Source organism: Molothrus aeneus, chromosome 6 (assembly GCF_037042795.1).
Source record: "Molothrus aeneus isolate 106 chromosome 6, BPBGC_Maene_1.0, whole genome shotgun sequence".
Taxonomy (NCBI): domain Eukaryota; kingdom Metazoa; phylum Chordata; class Aves; order Passeriformes; family Icteridae; genus Molothrus; species Molothrus aeneus.
Genome location: NC_089651.1, coordinates 18,245,133 through 18,258,468, shown reverse-complemented (window position 1 = coordinate 18,258,468; position 13,336 = coordinate 18,245,133). Strand labels below are relative to the sequence as shown.

The 13,336-nt window shown below is 39.4% G+C and overlaps 1 protein-coding gene across 5 annotated transcripts in view; it reads left to right on the top strand.

The window, feature by feature from the left end:
• The window catches only part of LRRC56 (leucine rich repeat containing 56), a 100,755-nt gene that overhangs the window by 23,614 nt on the left and 63,805 nt on the right, over positions 1-13,336 (top strand). For 4 of the 5 annotated variants that reach the window (XM_066551344.1, XM_066551343.1, XM_066551346.1 and 1 more), the window contains one exon: positions 7,000-7,164. In XM_066551344.1, coding sequence (XP_066407441.1) covers positions 7,009-7,164 — 156 coding nt within the window. In that variant the 5' untranslated portion in view covers positions 7,000-7,008. Of the gene's footprint in view, positions 1-6,968; positions 7,165-13,336 lie in introns of those variants that run through there. The other variant, XM_066551347.1, reaches the window with a different exon arrangement.

Here is a 13,336-nt window from a genome sequence, read left to right as displayed (position 1 = left end):
TCATAAAGGCATTGCAGTAGTAGCTGGGGGGAAAAAAGGTCGATTTTATTGTCCTTGTCTCAGCTGGAATCTGGAAATTCTTATAAATGGTGGATACTTAAAACTGCCATGAAGACCAAAACCATAGAGTTTTTCCTCTCTGTGGCTTTGTACTGTCATTAGTTCTGAGTCCATGGGTTAGAATATATTTCTTCATCTTGAAAAGGTACTGATTCTGCAAAACCTTGCTTTGCTTATGTCCTTTCTTAGTGTGTTTAAAAACATGCCTAGCATCTGAATTTTTAAGTAATTGCTTATTATGCCTTTTAAATGCAAGGAAAGTAAATATCTCTTCCAGTGACATCTACATTTAAGGCAGGATCTGTGTGTGACAAGCACAGATATGTTGACTCCTGCGTACCTTGTCATTAGCTATCCATGATAGGATCCCTTCATAAGATAAAGAGGATTTTAACTAGACCACCCTCATTGCTCCCTTATTTAATGTCTGGACACTGTTAGATAAAAGCTTGTGGTCATGAAGGGTCAAATTTGGTTTCCTGATCCCTGGCTACCTTGATAAAATGGTGAAGGACTTACTGTTATCTGGTCCACTGAAACAATTTAAGTGCATTTGGCAACCTTCTGAGAGTGGAAGCATTGGTACCTTGGAGATCTGTTTTTCATAACCCTTGTTGTTTACCAACTATCCCCACATCCTGCTCTCTGCTTTGCTTTTCTAGGGCTCATTGTGGGGACAGATAACAGAAGAGTGTCTTGAGATGGTTTCTTACTGCAGGAAGTTCACCTATAGATGAAAAAACCCCTCAATCTGTAGCATCTGGCAGTATCTAAGGATTTAGATAATCCACATTCATCCATGACCACTGTCTAGAGACTTGCTGTACAGAGAGAATCAATGAACATTTGTAGCCAGCCAGAAATTACCACTGACCACCTTCCACCACAGGACTCTAAAAACTAAAACCAATTGATTAGACTTCAGTTTATTTTTTCTTTGAAATGTAATAGAAGATATAATAGAGAGTGGTTTGCTTTTATATCCTGCTATGAGGACGTTTTGTTGAGGAATACACTGACAGCAGGAGGCTGGGTGTGCAGCTGCAGTGGGAGCTGCAGGTTTGTGCCCTGGGTGGGGGACACAGGGCTTTGCAGAGCAAAAGGCACATGTGCCAGCTCGAGCTGTTTCTGTGTTACTGCACCACAATTAAATTGCTTTAGGCTTCCAGACATCTGGGACTCTCTCATGGGAAACCCAGGGCTGAGCCAGTGAGGAAACCCTGTCTGATTGTGTGAGTGTGGGGTGTGCAGGGACCAAGAGGGGCACCCCTGGGATCACTGGAGTCACCCACTCTGAAGAGACTTTGGTCCCAACAGTGAAAGTCTGGGGTGGTGGGAATGTGAAGGTCAGAGTGGCTCCTGGATGGTCATACAGGGAAGTTTCCTTAAAAATTTGGCAATCTAGCTCCAGAATTATGTAATATGGGGGCATTGCCAGCTCACATGATAAAACATTTCTCATCACCCTGCTCAGTAGGATCTCAGGGGAAAAGTATTATATATGCAATTGTAATGATGAAATTATTATTTTATATATCTACATGGAATCTGAAGATATATAAAGGTGAACTTGGTGACATTTAAAGGCATTGCCTTTTTATTATTACTTCCGTTTTTAAATAATATTAGACATCTTTTATCTCAACTGTGTCTGGGTTGTAGCATGCATTTTCTTCTCTGGGATCACTGCTGCTTTGAGTGACAGCACAGTTTGAACTCAGCTCCATGCATGGGGGCATTACAACATCCACAAAGCTCCCAAGAGCTCTCCCTGAGGAGTCTGTGGGACATAGATCCCGAGGCTTACCTGTCATGGTTGTGGTAATTGTAGAGCAGGATTTTTATTTAATAGCAAAGAACTGTTAGAACACTCTTATAGATTTAAAATCATAAATAAGGAAGGTAAACAAATGAGAAAAATCAGTACACTTGCTTTATATGCACATTTGGATGCTTGGACCAAGGCCTCAAATTGACTGAACCAGTTACACAAAAATATCGTCGTAAGCATTCGAGTCATTCAGTGTCATTAAAGTCAGTGAATTTTTAATTATATTAAATGGGATATTGTTATCTTAATATTTCAGCTTTCCCTTAAAAGCTTTTTTTCTTTAGTGGGACATAGAAAGGGAATCTTTATGAATGCTCTTTGCATGATCCCTTGGTATTAAAGTAGCATTACTGAAGTAGGTGTTACCTAGTTCTGCTTAATAAAACCAGAAGATTTAAATCAGATTGTTTAGTCATACACACGCACACACACAAAAAAGTCATATTAATAACAGGACTGATGTCTTATTTTTCAGCTTTTTAGAAGCTGCACCTGCTAAAATAGACTGATGTGTTGCAGGATGCTTTATATTACATGAATGTTGCAGTAACTGTTTTTGCCATTATGGGTGGATTATTGTAACAGTAGTTTCCTGATGACATCATAGTAAATTCCAGCTGCCCAAACAGTTATTTTCCAGAAGAGGTTATCTGCAGTGCACTTGTGCAAAATTACACTTAGAAAGGGGACTCATAGTTCTCTTGGGACTTGTAAACCAAACGTTTTGTCAAATCTGTAGTAAATACAGAATTCTTTGTTTTCATTTTGTGTCACTGGTAACAGTATGGGCACTACTGTAATTTGTGGTTCTGAATTAAACAGACAAAAATTATATTATGCAAGACAAGAGAAATGGAAGTCTGCAGTGCAAGCTTCCTGTCATGAAAGGATAGATAGCACAATGGTTCTCAAATGAGCTTTTTTCCTAGATAATGTTTTGGCTGGTGACCAAAAGTTATAGATAAGGGTCCTGAGATTGCAGTGCCCCCACTGAAATGGCACACTTTGTGTCCAGTGAAGGTATGAGTAGCCACAGAGGAGGAGAGGATGCTGGATGAGAAACTGGCCTAAGGCAGTAGAGATTCCTTTTTCTATGAGATGTTAATATATAGAGGTATATGCCCTTCCTAGAGTGAATTTTGATTAATTACCATTGTTTGGGGGGGTTGTTTTGTTTTTAAATGGTAACTTAATTGCTTGGACAAGCTGTTTAGGTAATGTCATGAAGGCTCCATTAGAAATTATCATGCCTAGTCACACAGTTCAGAGGTTCTTTCCTAGTCTTAAGAAGCTGTAATTAATATTGAGTCAAACATTTCTGGCAATTGCTGAATTTGAAATGAGTATTAATATATATTTAATGAAGAATACACCATCCTGTCGCTGACTCTTCGATAAATCTTGTAGCAGGAAAATAAAATCTTGGAGTCTTACCAGATTGTCAGACCCTAAGAACATCAAATAACTATTCTCTGCCAATTTCTTCCTAGCAAATTACAGTATTCTGAGGGGATTTTAAGTAACATGTTGTTCCAAGGATCATTTAATTTTAATAATGGTTTTCATTACTGGTATTTATATATGTTGAAAGTGTCCTGCAGTTTTTAATGAACTGTCACAACATGTCTGTGAATTGAATAACTTAGCATGATTACACACACTCACTTGGGTAAGGAGAGTGGCAGCATTGGAGGAGCTTGGCAGATTAACTCTTTGTAGAATTCAAAATCTTCCATCTTACTGCTCTGGTCATTTGATTTCTCCTGCACTCAATGACTGTTTGCTTCTAGTTATCCAAGCAAGTATGAGCCTGTCAAGTTAAGACTTTTGACGCAAATCCTGCAAAAACTAATTTATTTGTTTCTTTCCATCTTTTATTCTTCTCAGTGTTCACATGCAGTATAAAACCCCATTATTTTCCAGCCATTTTCTCTTCCCCTGACACACTCATGTGCTTACCAGTACTGCTGTGCTGTCCCACTGGATTCACTGCAGGTTTGTGCTAGGTGCAGTTAGCTTCCATCCTTGTGTGTCCTACAAAGCACTGTGGGAATGGTTCTGTTCAGCACATGGATCCAACATACATCCAGTGCAACCACCTTGTTTGTGAAGGAAATCCTCAGGTTCATGGCTTTTCAGACCTCTTTCGTGACAGCAGAAGTCTTTGCAGTCCCTGTGAACTGTCCCACTGAGGCTAACACTCATTTGGGGCAGTGTTGGCTTGTCCTGTGTGTTTGGCAGAGCTGTAGGTTCATCAGATGGACCTGATGAAAATAATCAATGTAACTCCTGTGTCTCTAGGAGGACAAATGTGCCAGGCCCCCTTCTTGCTCCTACACTGTGCTGGAGATTTCAGAGGTTCATTTATTATTAAATATTGGCACCTCACCACTAGGATTTCTGCACTCTTAATTTTTCTACAATTCATTTTGAATGTGTTATTTTGATCCATGTTCAGAAAGAGATTCTTTAGTCTCTGGAGAAAACTTTGAAGTGATAGGAAAAAATATAGTTTTGCTCGCTGACAATAATTCAACTTGATCCCAAACAATTTGTAATGAAAATACTTTTCTCCTCACTAATCCAATGTTACAATAATTACAAGAGCAGATCAATAGCAGGAAGTCTAAAACAAAGTATTACTTCAGATATTAAGCCACAAATTGATCTCCTTCTTGTCAAGCCTAAAGTAAATGCTGTATCAACATGTTTCAAAGATTTGAGGATGTTCTGAAATGTGATGGTGATGGCCCAACAGAGAGAGAACAGTAATTTGTTTGATGTGTGTTAACTCTTTGCAGCCTGCATCTACAAAATCCTGCTGTTATCTCATTTTGCACTCACACATTACATCAGTGTTCTCTGACGACCGCTCCACTTGGCTCTGAAAACGCACAAGATAATCTCTGGATAATAACAGTCCTCATTTGAATTAGAAAGAACCACCAATACTTGCACACAATCCAACACAAGTCTTGTACAATTGACAAAGGATTCCAGAATTTATGTGACAAGAATATTCTACTCTAAATCAGTTATTGACCAAAATAATTCCTTCTTAGGAAAATAATGGCAACACCAGAAGGTCTTCATATCACAGAAGATTGTTTAATTTTTCTGGGACAACTGATGACTCTTGCAAATCTACACTGACTAAATCATACTCACCTGTTAAAGTAGAGGAAAAAAAGTCTGATAAATTCTAGAATTCTTTAGAAAAAGAAACAGGTAATAGAAATTTGTATATTGTAACTTTTCTTCTGAAATGCAGGACACAGTGTTTTTGAGGTCTCTTTTCCCTCTAATCGGATGAAGTATGGAAGTTGTCCTTACACTACTGTAGGCATACTGAGGTTTTAGAAGCTGCAAATATCACTACTCAATTCACTTTATGGTGAATTTACTGTCTTATTTTATAAGACAGTAAGAAAGATTGAAAAGAGTCCTGTGACTCTGAAGAATTTGTTCCTGAACGTGTTTTTAAGGCATTGAATATTGCTGTGGCTTAGGTGTAGAACATTTGAGCAGTCAGCTTCTCCTGTAGGAGTGCTTGCCAGGTAGGTGAAGTAAAAAGGAAGGAAAGGAAGGAAAAAGTAGGGTTTGCTTTCTGTGGGCTTCTTCTGCCCTGACAAGTGTACACAAGGAGGACTTAGGAGTCTGAGGATTTGGTTCCTCCCTTCAGAGTGTAGTAGGTTCTGCAGGGTCAGGTTTGGTGTATCATCAGTTTTTTGTTGCTGTTTTTGTTTGGGTAAGGGCTGCTGGTTTTTTCTGACAGTACAGAGACTTTTGAATTTTTTTTTTCTTGTGCACATGAAGAATTTTGACTGGACTTGAGCAGTCAAAAGAAGAAGTCTTTTTGATCCAAATTTCTTTCACTTTGTACCCAGTCAGTCCTCTCAAGTAGAGATGACCAGCTGAGCAGTCAGAACTCCTATTTGTCCTAACAGAAGTTACTCCTCTGTTTAACTGTTTATTAGTCTGAGGAGGAAGGAAAGTGGTAATTCTCAGGTCTTGGCCACCACTGATGCTTTGTCAGCCAGTTATGATTAGCTTGATCATTTAATTACTTTTCCAGCACTAAGAATAAATATTACTTCACAGTGGAGAACAGAACAAAACTGCAGGTGTCCCTTCAGCAAAGCAAGACAGCTTTTCTCTAGTCTAGTCTTTAGTTGTTACAGTAGTGTTTCCAGCTGTGATACTTCCTTGTTGCCAAGTAGTAGTAAATAGCTGTATAAATCACAGTAATGCTTGTACCATTTGGGTACAGCTGATTGCTTTTTTACTCTAACGGGTGTACATATGCTTACTCTCATATTTCAAAGTTAATTGTTAATATTTCTGTGAAAGTGATATCTTTGGGAATTGAAGAATGACCACATCTGAAGTGCTTCATCTTCAAACTTTGTATTTTATTCCTCAATTGAAGGAAACACAATTTTATTTAAATTGTATTCTTAATTTATTTTCTCCAAGACTGTCTTTAGAACTAAAAGTCAGTAGCCATTGCCTGCCTAACCTAGAGTCAGTAACAGTGCTGGGATGTTTGATTTAGGACAGCAAACACAGACAGGTTTTGTCCGTGCTACTTGCAGGCAGAGCTCAAAATGCTTGAGAGGTGGTGTTGTGCCTTGGTACTGGCACTTGCAGTCTGGAGTCCAGCAGAGTTTTGCTGGGGTGTTGCTCATGTTTCTCAAGAAGAAATGGGTAGGCAGGCAGCCTGTGTGGATGGGAAGCTCACTAACACTGGAGAAGGATGAGTGGAGTAGTGAGGAGGCTGGAAAGGTGTCCTGAGTTGTTTGTTCTTAGCTTTCTTCTTTGTACAGAGCTTTAGGCATGCCCAGCTTCTTGTGTACCTGCAAACATAGCTTGCTATGGAAGCTTACACTCAAAGCTGAATGGGGTGTGAGACTTGGGTAACTCTTGAGGGTGAAGAAAAGGAGGAACATGTTATGTAATGCATAGCTTTGGGTTTGTGCTGGTTAAAGAAACCTGTATCTCCACAGGCATTTTCTGTCTTGCAATAGGAGTCAAAATAGATTTTGCTGACAGGAAAATAATAAATATGGGTAGAAAAATCCGACTGCTTGTTATCCTTTTGTCCAAAGCATGTTGAGATGGACCTGAAGTGGAATCCTGACAGAGTTTCTCATCCAGGCTCATCTGAAGACCAGGAAACTGATTTGAATTGGCAAGGCAACCCAAATCCCAGTCTGCTGATTGAAGATGAAGGAGAGCTGCTTATGGATGAACATCTTTCCCCCAGGAAACTGGTGAGTAGACATCCAACTTTTTGATGAAGTGAAAGAGGCAAACTGGCATATACAGAGCTGTATTAACCTTCCAACTGCTATTGTACTGATTGTGGATTGTTGCCTCTCTGACATTTAGATTTCTGAGTAAAGTAGATTCTGTCTTATGAAAGTATATCAAATGTTTGTCCTCCTTTCACCTTGTTTCCTATCCAAAGTATTCCCAGCATGATTGTGGCTGTGTTTATTGCTAGGAATCTTGAAGCAGCGTGAAGAAAAGTACAGGTAGCATAATTATGGTCTACACAGATCTCATTAATGCCATCTGGAGTACCTTGAATCTTAGCATTAGAGAAATAATTTACATTAATCTTGTTCTAAAGATTGGAAATGTAACTTTAAAAGCACAAGTTTTTTTTCCTCTGAGTTAGTGAAATCCTCTGTCCTGCTAAGAAGCCAATTAAAATATTCTGCAAATTATAGAAGTACTTTCTATACATGTCAAAGTGGGAGGAATTTCAAAGCATATTTAAAAGCCATGTTCCTTTTAGACTGGGGGAAATGATTTTGCTATGCAGCCTTTGAAAGAGAGTCACATGCTGAAATCTTCATGAAAGAATTCACTTTGTGAAATATTTGTGAAAGACTACTTGGTTGCACACTGGATTGTACTTGCTCAGGGCTAATTAAGGATGAAATCCTGTGGGATGTGTATGAGCTGACCAAACAAGGTCACTTTTCCACACCAAAGGAAGGGAGAGTTGAGAGCAGAACTTGAGGAGAGAGACTTTCTGTGTTGCAGACCTACAGAAGAATCTCTCCTGGTGGGGAGCATTTGTGAAAGATAGATGGGGCTGCCAAGGCTGTGGTTCAGGTACTCCCAGCAGCCAGGGTGGTGATGGCAGGCATCCACAATCCCCTGTGTATCCACTGCACCAGTGGGGAGACACGAGCTCCACAGGAGCATATTCCAGCTGTGGGTTTACACCACTCCCTAGCCACTCCCCAGCCACATTCCAGAGACCATTCTGACCATATGCTGTAGATTAGGCAGAACTATTGTTCCCTAATTAGACAAGTTTTTTAGTGTTTATAAAATGGTTGAAGGTGCAAAAACCCCTTCCTGCAGAGTGGATATTTTAAGCATTCTGGAGAAAAATTGCTGCATGGTTGTATGGTCTGTGCTGTTCACTTTCCTTGGGCTCCTGAGAACCTCTGACCACTTCTTGGTCTTTTTTTAAAACCTGGCATAGAATTGGACCAGTCTAATGTGTTTGTGGCCTACAACAGCCTGTATAAATGTGATGGGAGCCTCTCAGATTAGTCTGTATTGTTAGGGCATGAACCAAAGCCCATTAGAGTAACCAAAACAGCTGTCCTCTGATTCAATCAACTCTGAATGAAACCCTTAGGAAGTTCTTTCATTGGCATGAAGTTCTCTTTCTGAACCTCTGCTGCTTTTAATTCACAGCAAACTGTAAGCAGAAAAGTATATGTAAGGCAACATTACCTACATCCCATGAAGTTGCTGTTTATTACTCTGTAACTTTTTAAAAAATGCAGATAAGAAGTTAAATAATTGAGTTTTGCCTTTTTTGAGATTGTTGGTTTTAACGTTTGTAAGGAATCTCATTTCAAAGATTCTTTTAAATGAAGTACACTGTCCTGCTAATTTTTCTGGACACAGTTATTTCCCGTCCTGGAACCTAGCATTTGTGTTGGCATAGCTGGGATACTTCCTGCTCAGAGGAAAAACTACATGACATTGTCAAGGAAACATTTACAGTGTTTATAGCTTGTTTTAATAACATACCCCATCTATCTATTCTCTGACCTTTATGTTGAACATATGCACTGCTGCCATAAATTTACTTCCTCTGGATTTGCAAATGTTCAGACTGTTCAAACATTTAATACAAAACAAGTTTTCACATGCATAATTCTTTAAGGACCCACATGCCATTGACAGTCAAATGGTTTGAAAGGTTGTCTTGCTTAAATCAATACAGCTCCAGTATCTTTTTGATTGTTTTATTGATGTGAATATTTTAGGAGTTATTGATTGTATCCATTGAAGTGCTCTGAGAAGGAAACTAATAGACTTTTAAAATACAGGCTCATTAAAGTAAAATTGTTTTACATTCAAATAAGGGGATGGGCCACACTTCTGTAGTGTTGTGTAGGCAAATTTTGGACACCTTATGGATGTTCTTGAGGAAAGTTTTTTTCCTGAGACACATACTCAGCTTTACTCCATGTCCTCACAATGGTCTGTCTTGCATCAGTTTGGTTTGAGTTTGGGGAAGCTGCGAAGTCTCATTGTGCGTATTCTGTGTAGATTTGGCACCTTGAACTGCAGCCTGATTTCTGTGTGAACATTTGGGTAATTTTGCCCTTTTTCCAGAGGGATGGCTGTCTGTTTTGTAGTGAAACCATTATCAGTCTGCATTATTAAGAACTCTCTAAAATTTGTGACACTTGTGTTCCTTCACTTTTATCCACTTGCTGCATTGTTTTCCTCCAAAGAGAGGAAAGTTTGGCTTGGACTGATTTTTTTTTTCCCTTTCCTTTCTTGCCTTCTTGGACCATGTAGAACAAAAGACAACTTCTACAAAACCATTGGACCGTTGCCCATTTTCTTCCTCTCCATTGTGGATCCCTTCATTTAGACTTTATGCTCATTCACCACAGAGGTTGTGGTCTTCTGTAGTCTTGTTTCAGCATAATGTTCACTTCAAATCCTGGATGATTCTATATTTTCATTATGTTAACCACATCTTCTAGTTTCTTCATGCTGCCAGCTCTCTTGCTGCACTGTTGTGTTACATCTTTTTCTGGTGTACTCTTTAATCTTCCTCTATATGAATAGGCGTTCTTGCTTTTCCATTTGTACCTGTCCTAGTAATATTTTCAGCTCTGTATTTTCCTAGTTATTTTCCTATTAATATTTCTCTGCTCTGCCCATCCTTATGTGTGTGGTTGTTAGATATTTAGGAATACCAGAGTGAGCAAATTCTCACTTTGTTCTGAAAACTGGCTAACAATGGGCAATTAATTTTTAACTCTATTAGGGCTATGACACAGATTTTTCATTAAATGTGGACAAACTGAAATTAAGGGCGCCACCTGTCTTTAATCACATTTTTATTTTCTTCTATCAACCCCCATCCTCTCCCTGCTGTTTGCAAAGGATCTTTTCCTGACTTCCACTAAAAGCATTCCACTTCTCAGAGGAAACTCATTTTACAAGGTCAAATGATCTTCCAGACATTGTCACATTATAAAACCCAATCACGTTTGTGTGTGATCTTTAGAGAAGAAAGGAATTATTCTCTAATTTTGCTTTTTATTGATCCTGCTCCAACTAATCGTGTTTTCCAAACTTTGGAACACGTGTTCGGATGTGGTGTTTAGTTTTGTTGCTAAGGAGCTTAGGGTGTATTTCATATGGTATGCACTCATCCTCATGGGAAAAAGAAAATGCTGGAGGGTCCTGGAACAACAGATTGGATTCTTGCTGAAGTGGCTCAATTGTTTCCTTTTTTCTTTTGCAGAAAGTTTTCCTCACAGCTGTAAGATAAATGGATTTGAGGAAAATAACTGGACATCAAGAAAGTGCAGAATCTTGATAAATTAGGTAGAGTAAGGGAATGGAAGGAACTGAATTTAACTGAATTTGGATCTGCTGAATCCTTCATTATGGATGAATCTCTTCATCTGAGCTGAGAGAAGAGTGTATTTATATGTATATGCTGAAAGTAGAGAAATACAGCTAAATATTTTAGTTATGGGCATTTGCAGCATTTAGACCTTTTGAAAGGAAGTTTGCATGTAGGGCCACAGAGAAGTTCTGTTCCCTTTTATTGTTTTATTGCATCACTTAAGGCCTATTAATTTGCCAATATTTTTCTTAGAAGAAATATTTTGTCATACTTTTAGCAACATTTTTTTCTTTTTTTTTCGTGAAGGAGAGATTATACCTTGACAAAAAAAAAGGCAATAAACACATGAATGGACATGAATTTAGAATTTGCATACAGGTGTAGTATTCAAAGAGAACAAGCTCACCACTCTGGAATTCCTGTCTTAGCCAAATTAACCAGGATCAGCAAAATAAATGCACAGATGGAAATATTTCTCTGACAGCTGCATGCAACTTGTTCTTCAGCAACATGCCTACTTTTCTTGGAGTATGTGAAAAATCTAGGGAAGAGAAAAGACATCAGTTGTGTGTGCCAGTTTTGACTGAACAGATATTATTTGTCAATTAAGGAATTTACAGATAGCTGTGGGATTTGAACTGGATTTCCCAGCATCCCCAGGTGACTGCTCTGCCAGGTGGGAAGCTCTACGAGCACAGAAGTATTTCTCACTTGCAATTTTCTACAGAATGCTTACTGGCTTTTCTTGTCAGTCAGAAAAGAAGCTTTCCAAGCCAGTGCACAGTCCCCAGTTGGCCAGACATTTTGCATGGTGGGAATGGTTTGTGAAACATCATGGACTTGGTTCTTAAAATACTGGCTAAATTATTTACCAACAGATTCTTCATGAAAAATAGTTTTACTCCTATTTTGAAGGAGGTGAAAAAATGTAAAGTGAGCTTTATTAATCTTTATATATATTAAAAAAGTATACAAAGTATCTTCAAAGACTTGTGCAGTGCTTTACCATGGAAATGTGTCCTTTCAAATAAACAAATTTACAGTGGAGTGTCAAACTGTTGCTCAGGATCAACCTTTCAGGCCACCTTCTTGAACATGATGTGCCAGAAAGGTTTTGATGTTTGATTTTTTTTCAGGAAACATCTCTCTCTAACTGATACCTACCTTACAGGGCTGCAGATGGTGGCAAGCAGAGTCCTCTCTGAATACCAACACTCAGCTTGGAATTATATTGGTTTTTCAAGGTATCTTTTTGATCTAAAATAGTTGTGAATCTATCCCACTCTTTGTCTAGAACAGATCCTTGGTCCCTTTCTGTTTGCTCTACATGGAGGCTGAGCAGCTGGAAATAGCCAAAGAAATACCTGGATGTACAGCACCTTCATGTCTGTAAGCATTCCTGGGGCACAGGCAGAGACATTCTGTCCCTGGCTGTCACAACAGCCCATTAAGCTATGGGCAGGCAGTCATTGCCTGAAATCACAGTGGGACACCTCTGAATTAGGGCAGGAGCCTGTCCTAGACCTGGAATGGCCTAGGAATGAAGAGAGACAGAGCATTGAGCATCACTTCTATCTACATGATGTCAGACATCTCTCTGTCCAAGCTGGTGACCCCTTCAGTGTGTTGGGTCATGATTTTTTTTTTCTCTTGCAGAAAAATTCATCCAAAATATTCCTTCTCTCAAGTTTTGATGGAGGTTCCCATGCTTTGACATTAAACAGCAGCATAGAAAGAAGATCCTGCTAAATAGGTTGAATCTTTGCTTAAATGTTTCCACGTCCTTCCCTAAATGTCCCCATTCCTGGAGTCAGAATTTTAGCTGTGACATGAGAAGTATCCCACTTGCAGGTGCAGCAGCATGCCAAGAATGGTGTCTGGAGAGTAGCAATGGCCTAACAATCTTCCACAGGAACCATTCCCCATGTATCCTCCTCTTGAGCTGCTGCTCTGTCCTTTGCTTGCTGACTCTCTTGCAGTCAGCATCTGGGGTCTCAGTGCTTTAGTGCCTTTAAATGAGCTCATATCCTCCACCCAAGAGCATTTCCCATTTCCTTCATGTACTACACTATCTTGTGCATCCCCCAGCAAATTGGTTTCAAGCTGTCCCAGCATCTCCTCACCATCAGCAGATGGAAGGACGGTGATTGTCATAGAGACTCTTGGAAATGCAGAACAGGGAGGTGGGCACTGAGAGTATATGGAGTTTGTCTCATCTGGTTAGCACATGCTTCAGGGCAGCTATCTATAGTTCAAAGAGCTGCTGCTGACAGCCAATAACCCTTTCCAGCACTGGAGTCACAGTTCTGCCTATTGCAGTACAAAATACGGGTGCACTGAGCAGCTCATCACTCAGACAGTGGGAAAGGTACAGATAGTGGATCAGGAAGAGGAAAAGGAGGGCAAGGAGTGACACTGGTAATCCCTGGTATGAAAAAAAGGAATAGGGAACCCTAGACAAGGGGAGAATATAACTTCATGCAGGTTTTATGCTTGGATTTTGAAAAAAAAAAAATATCAGGGAGCAGAAC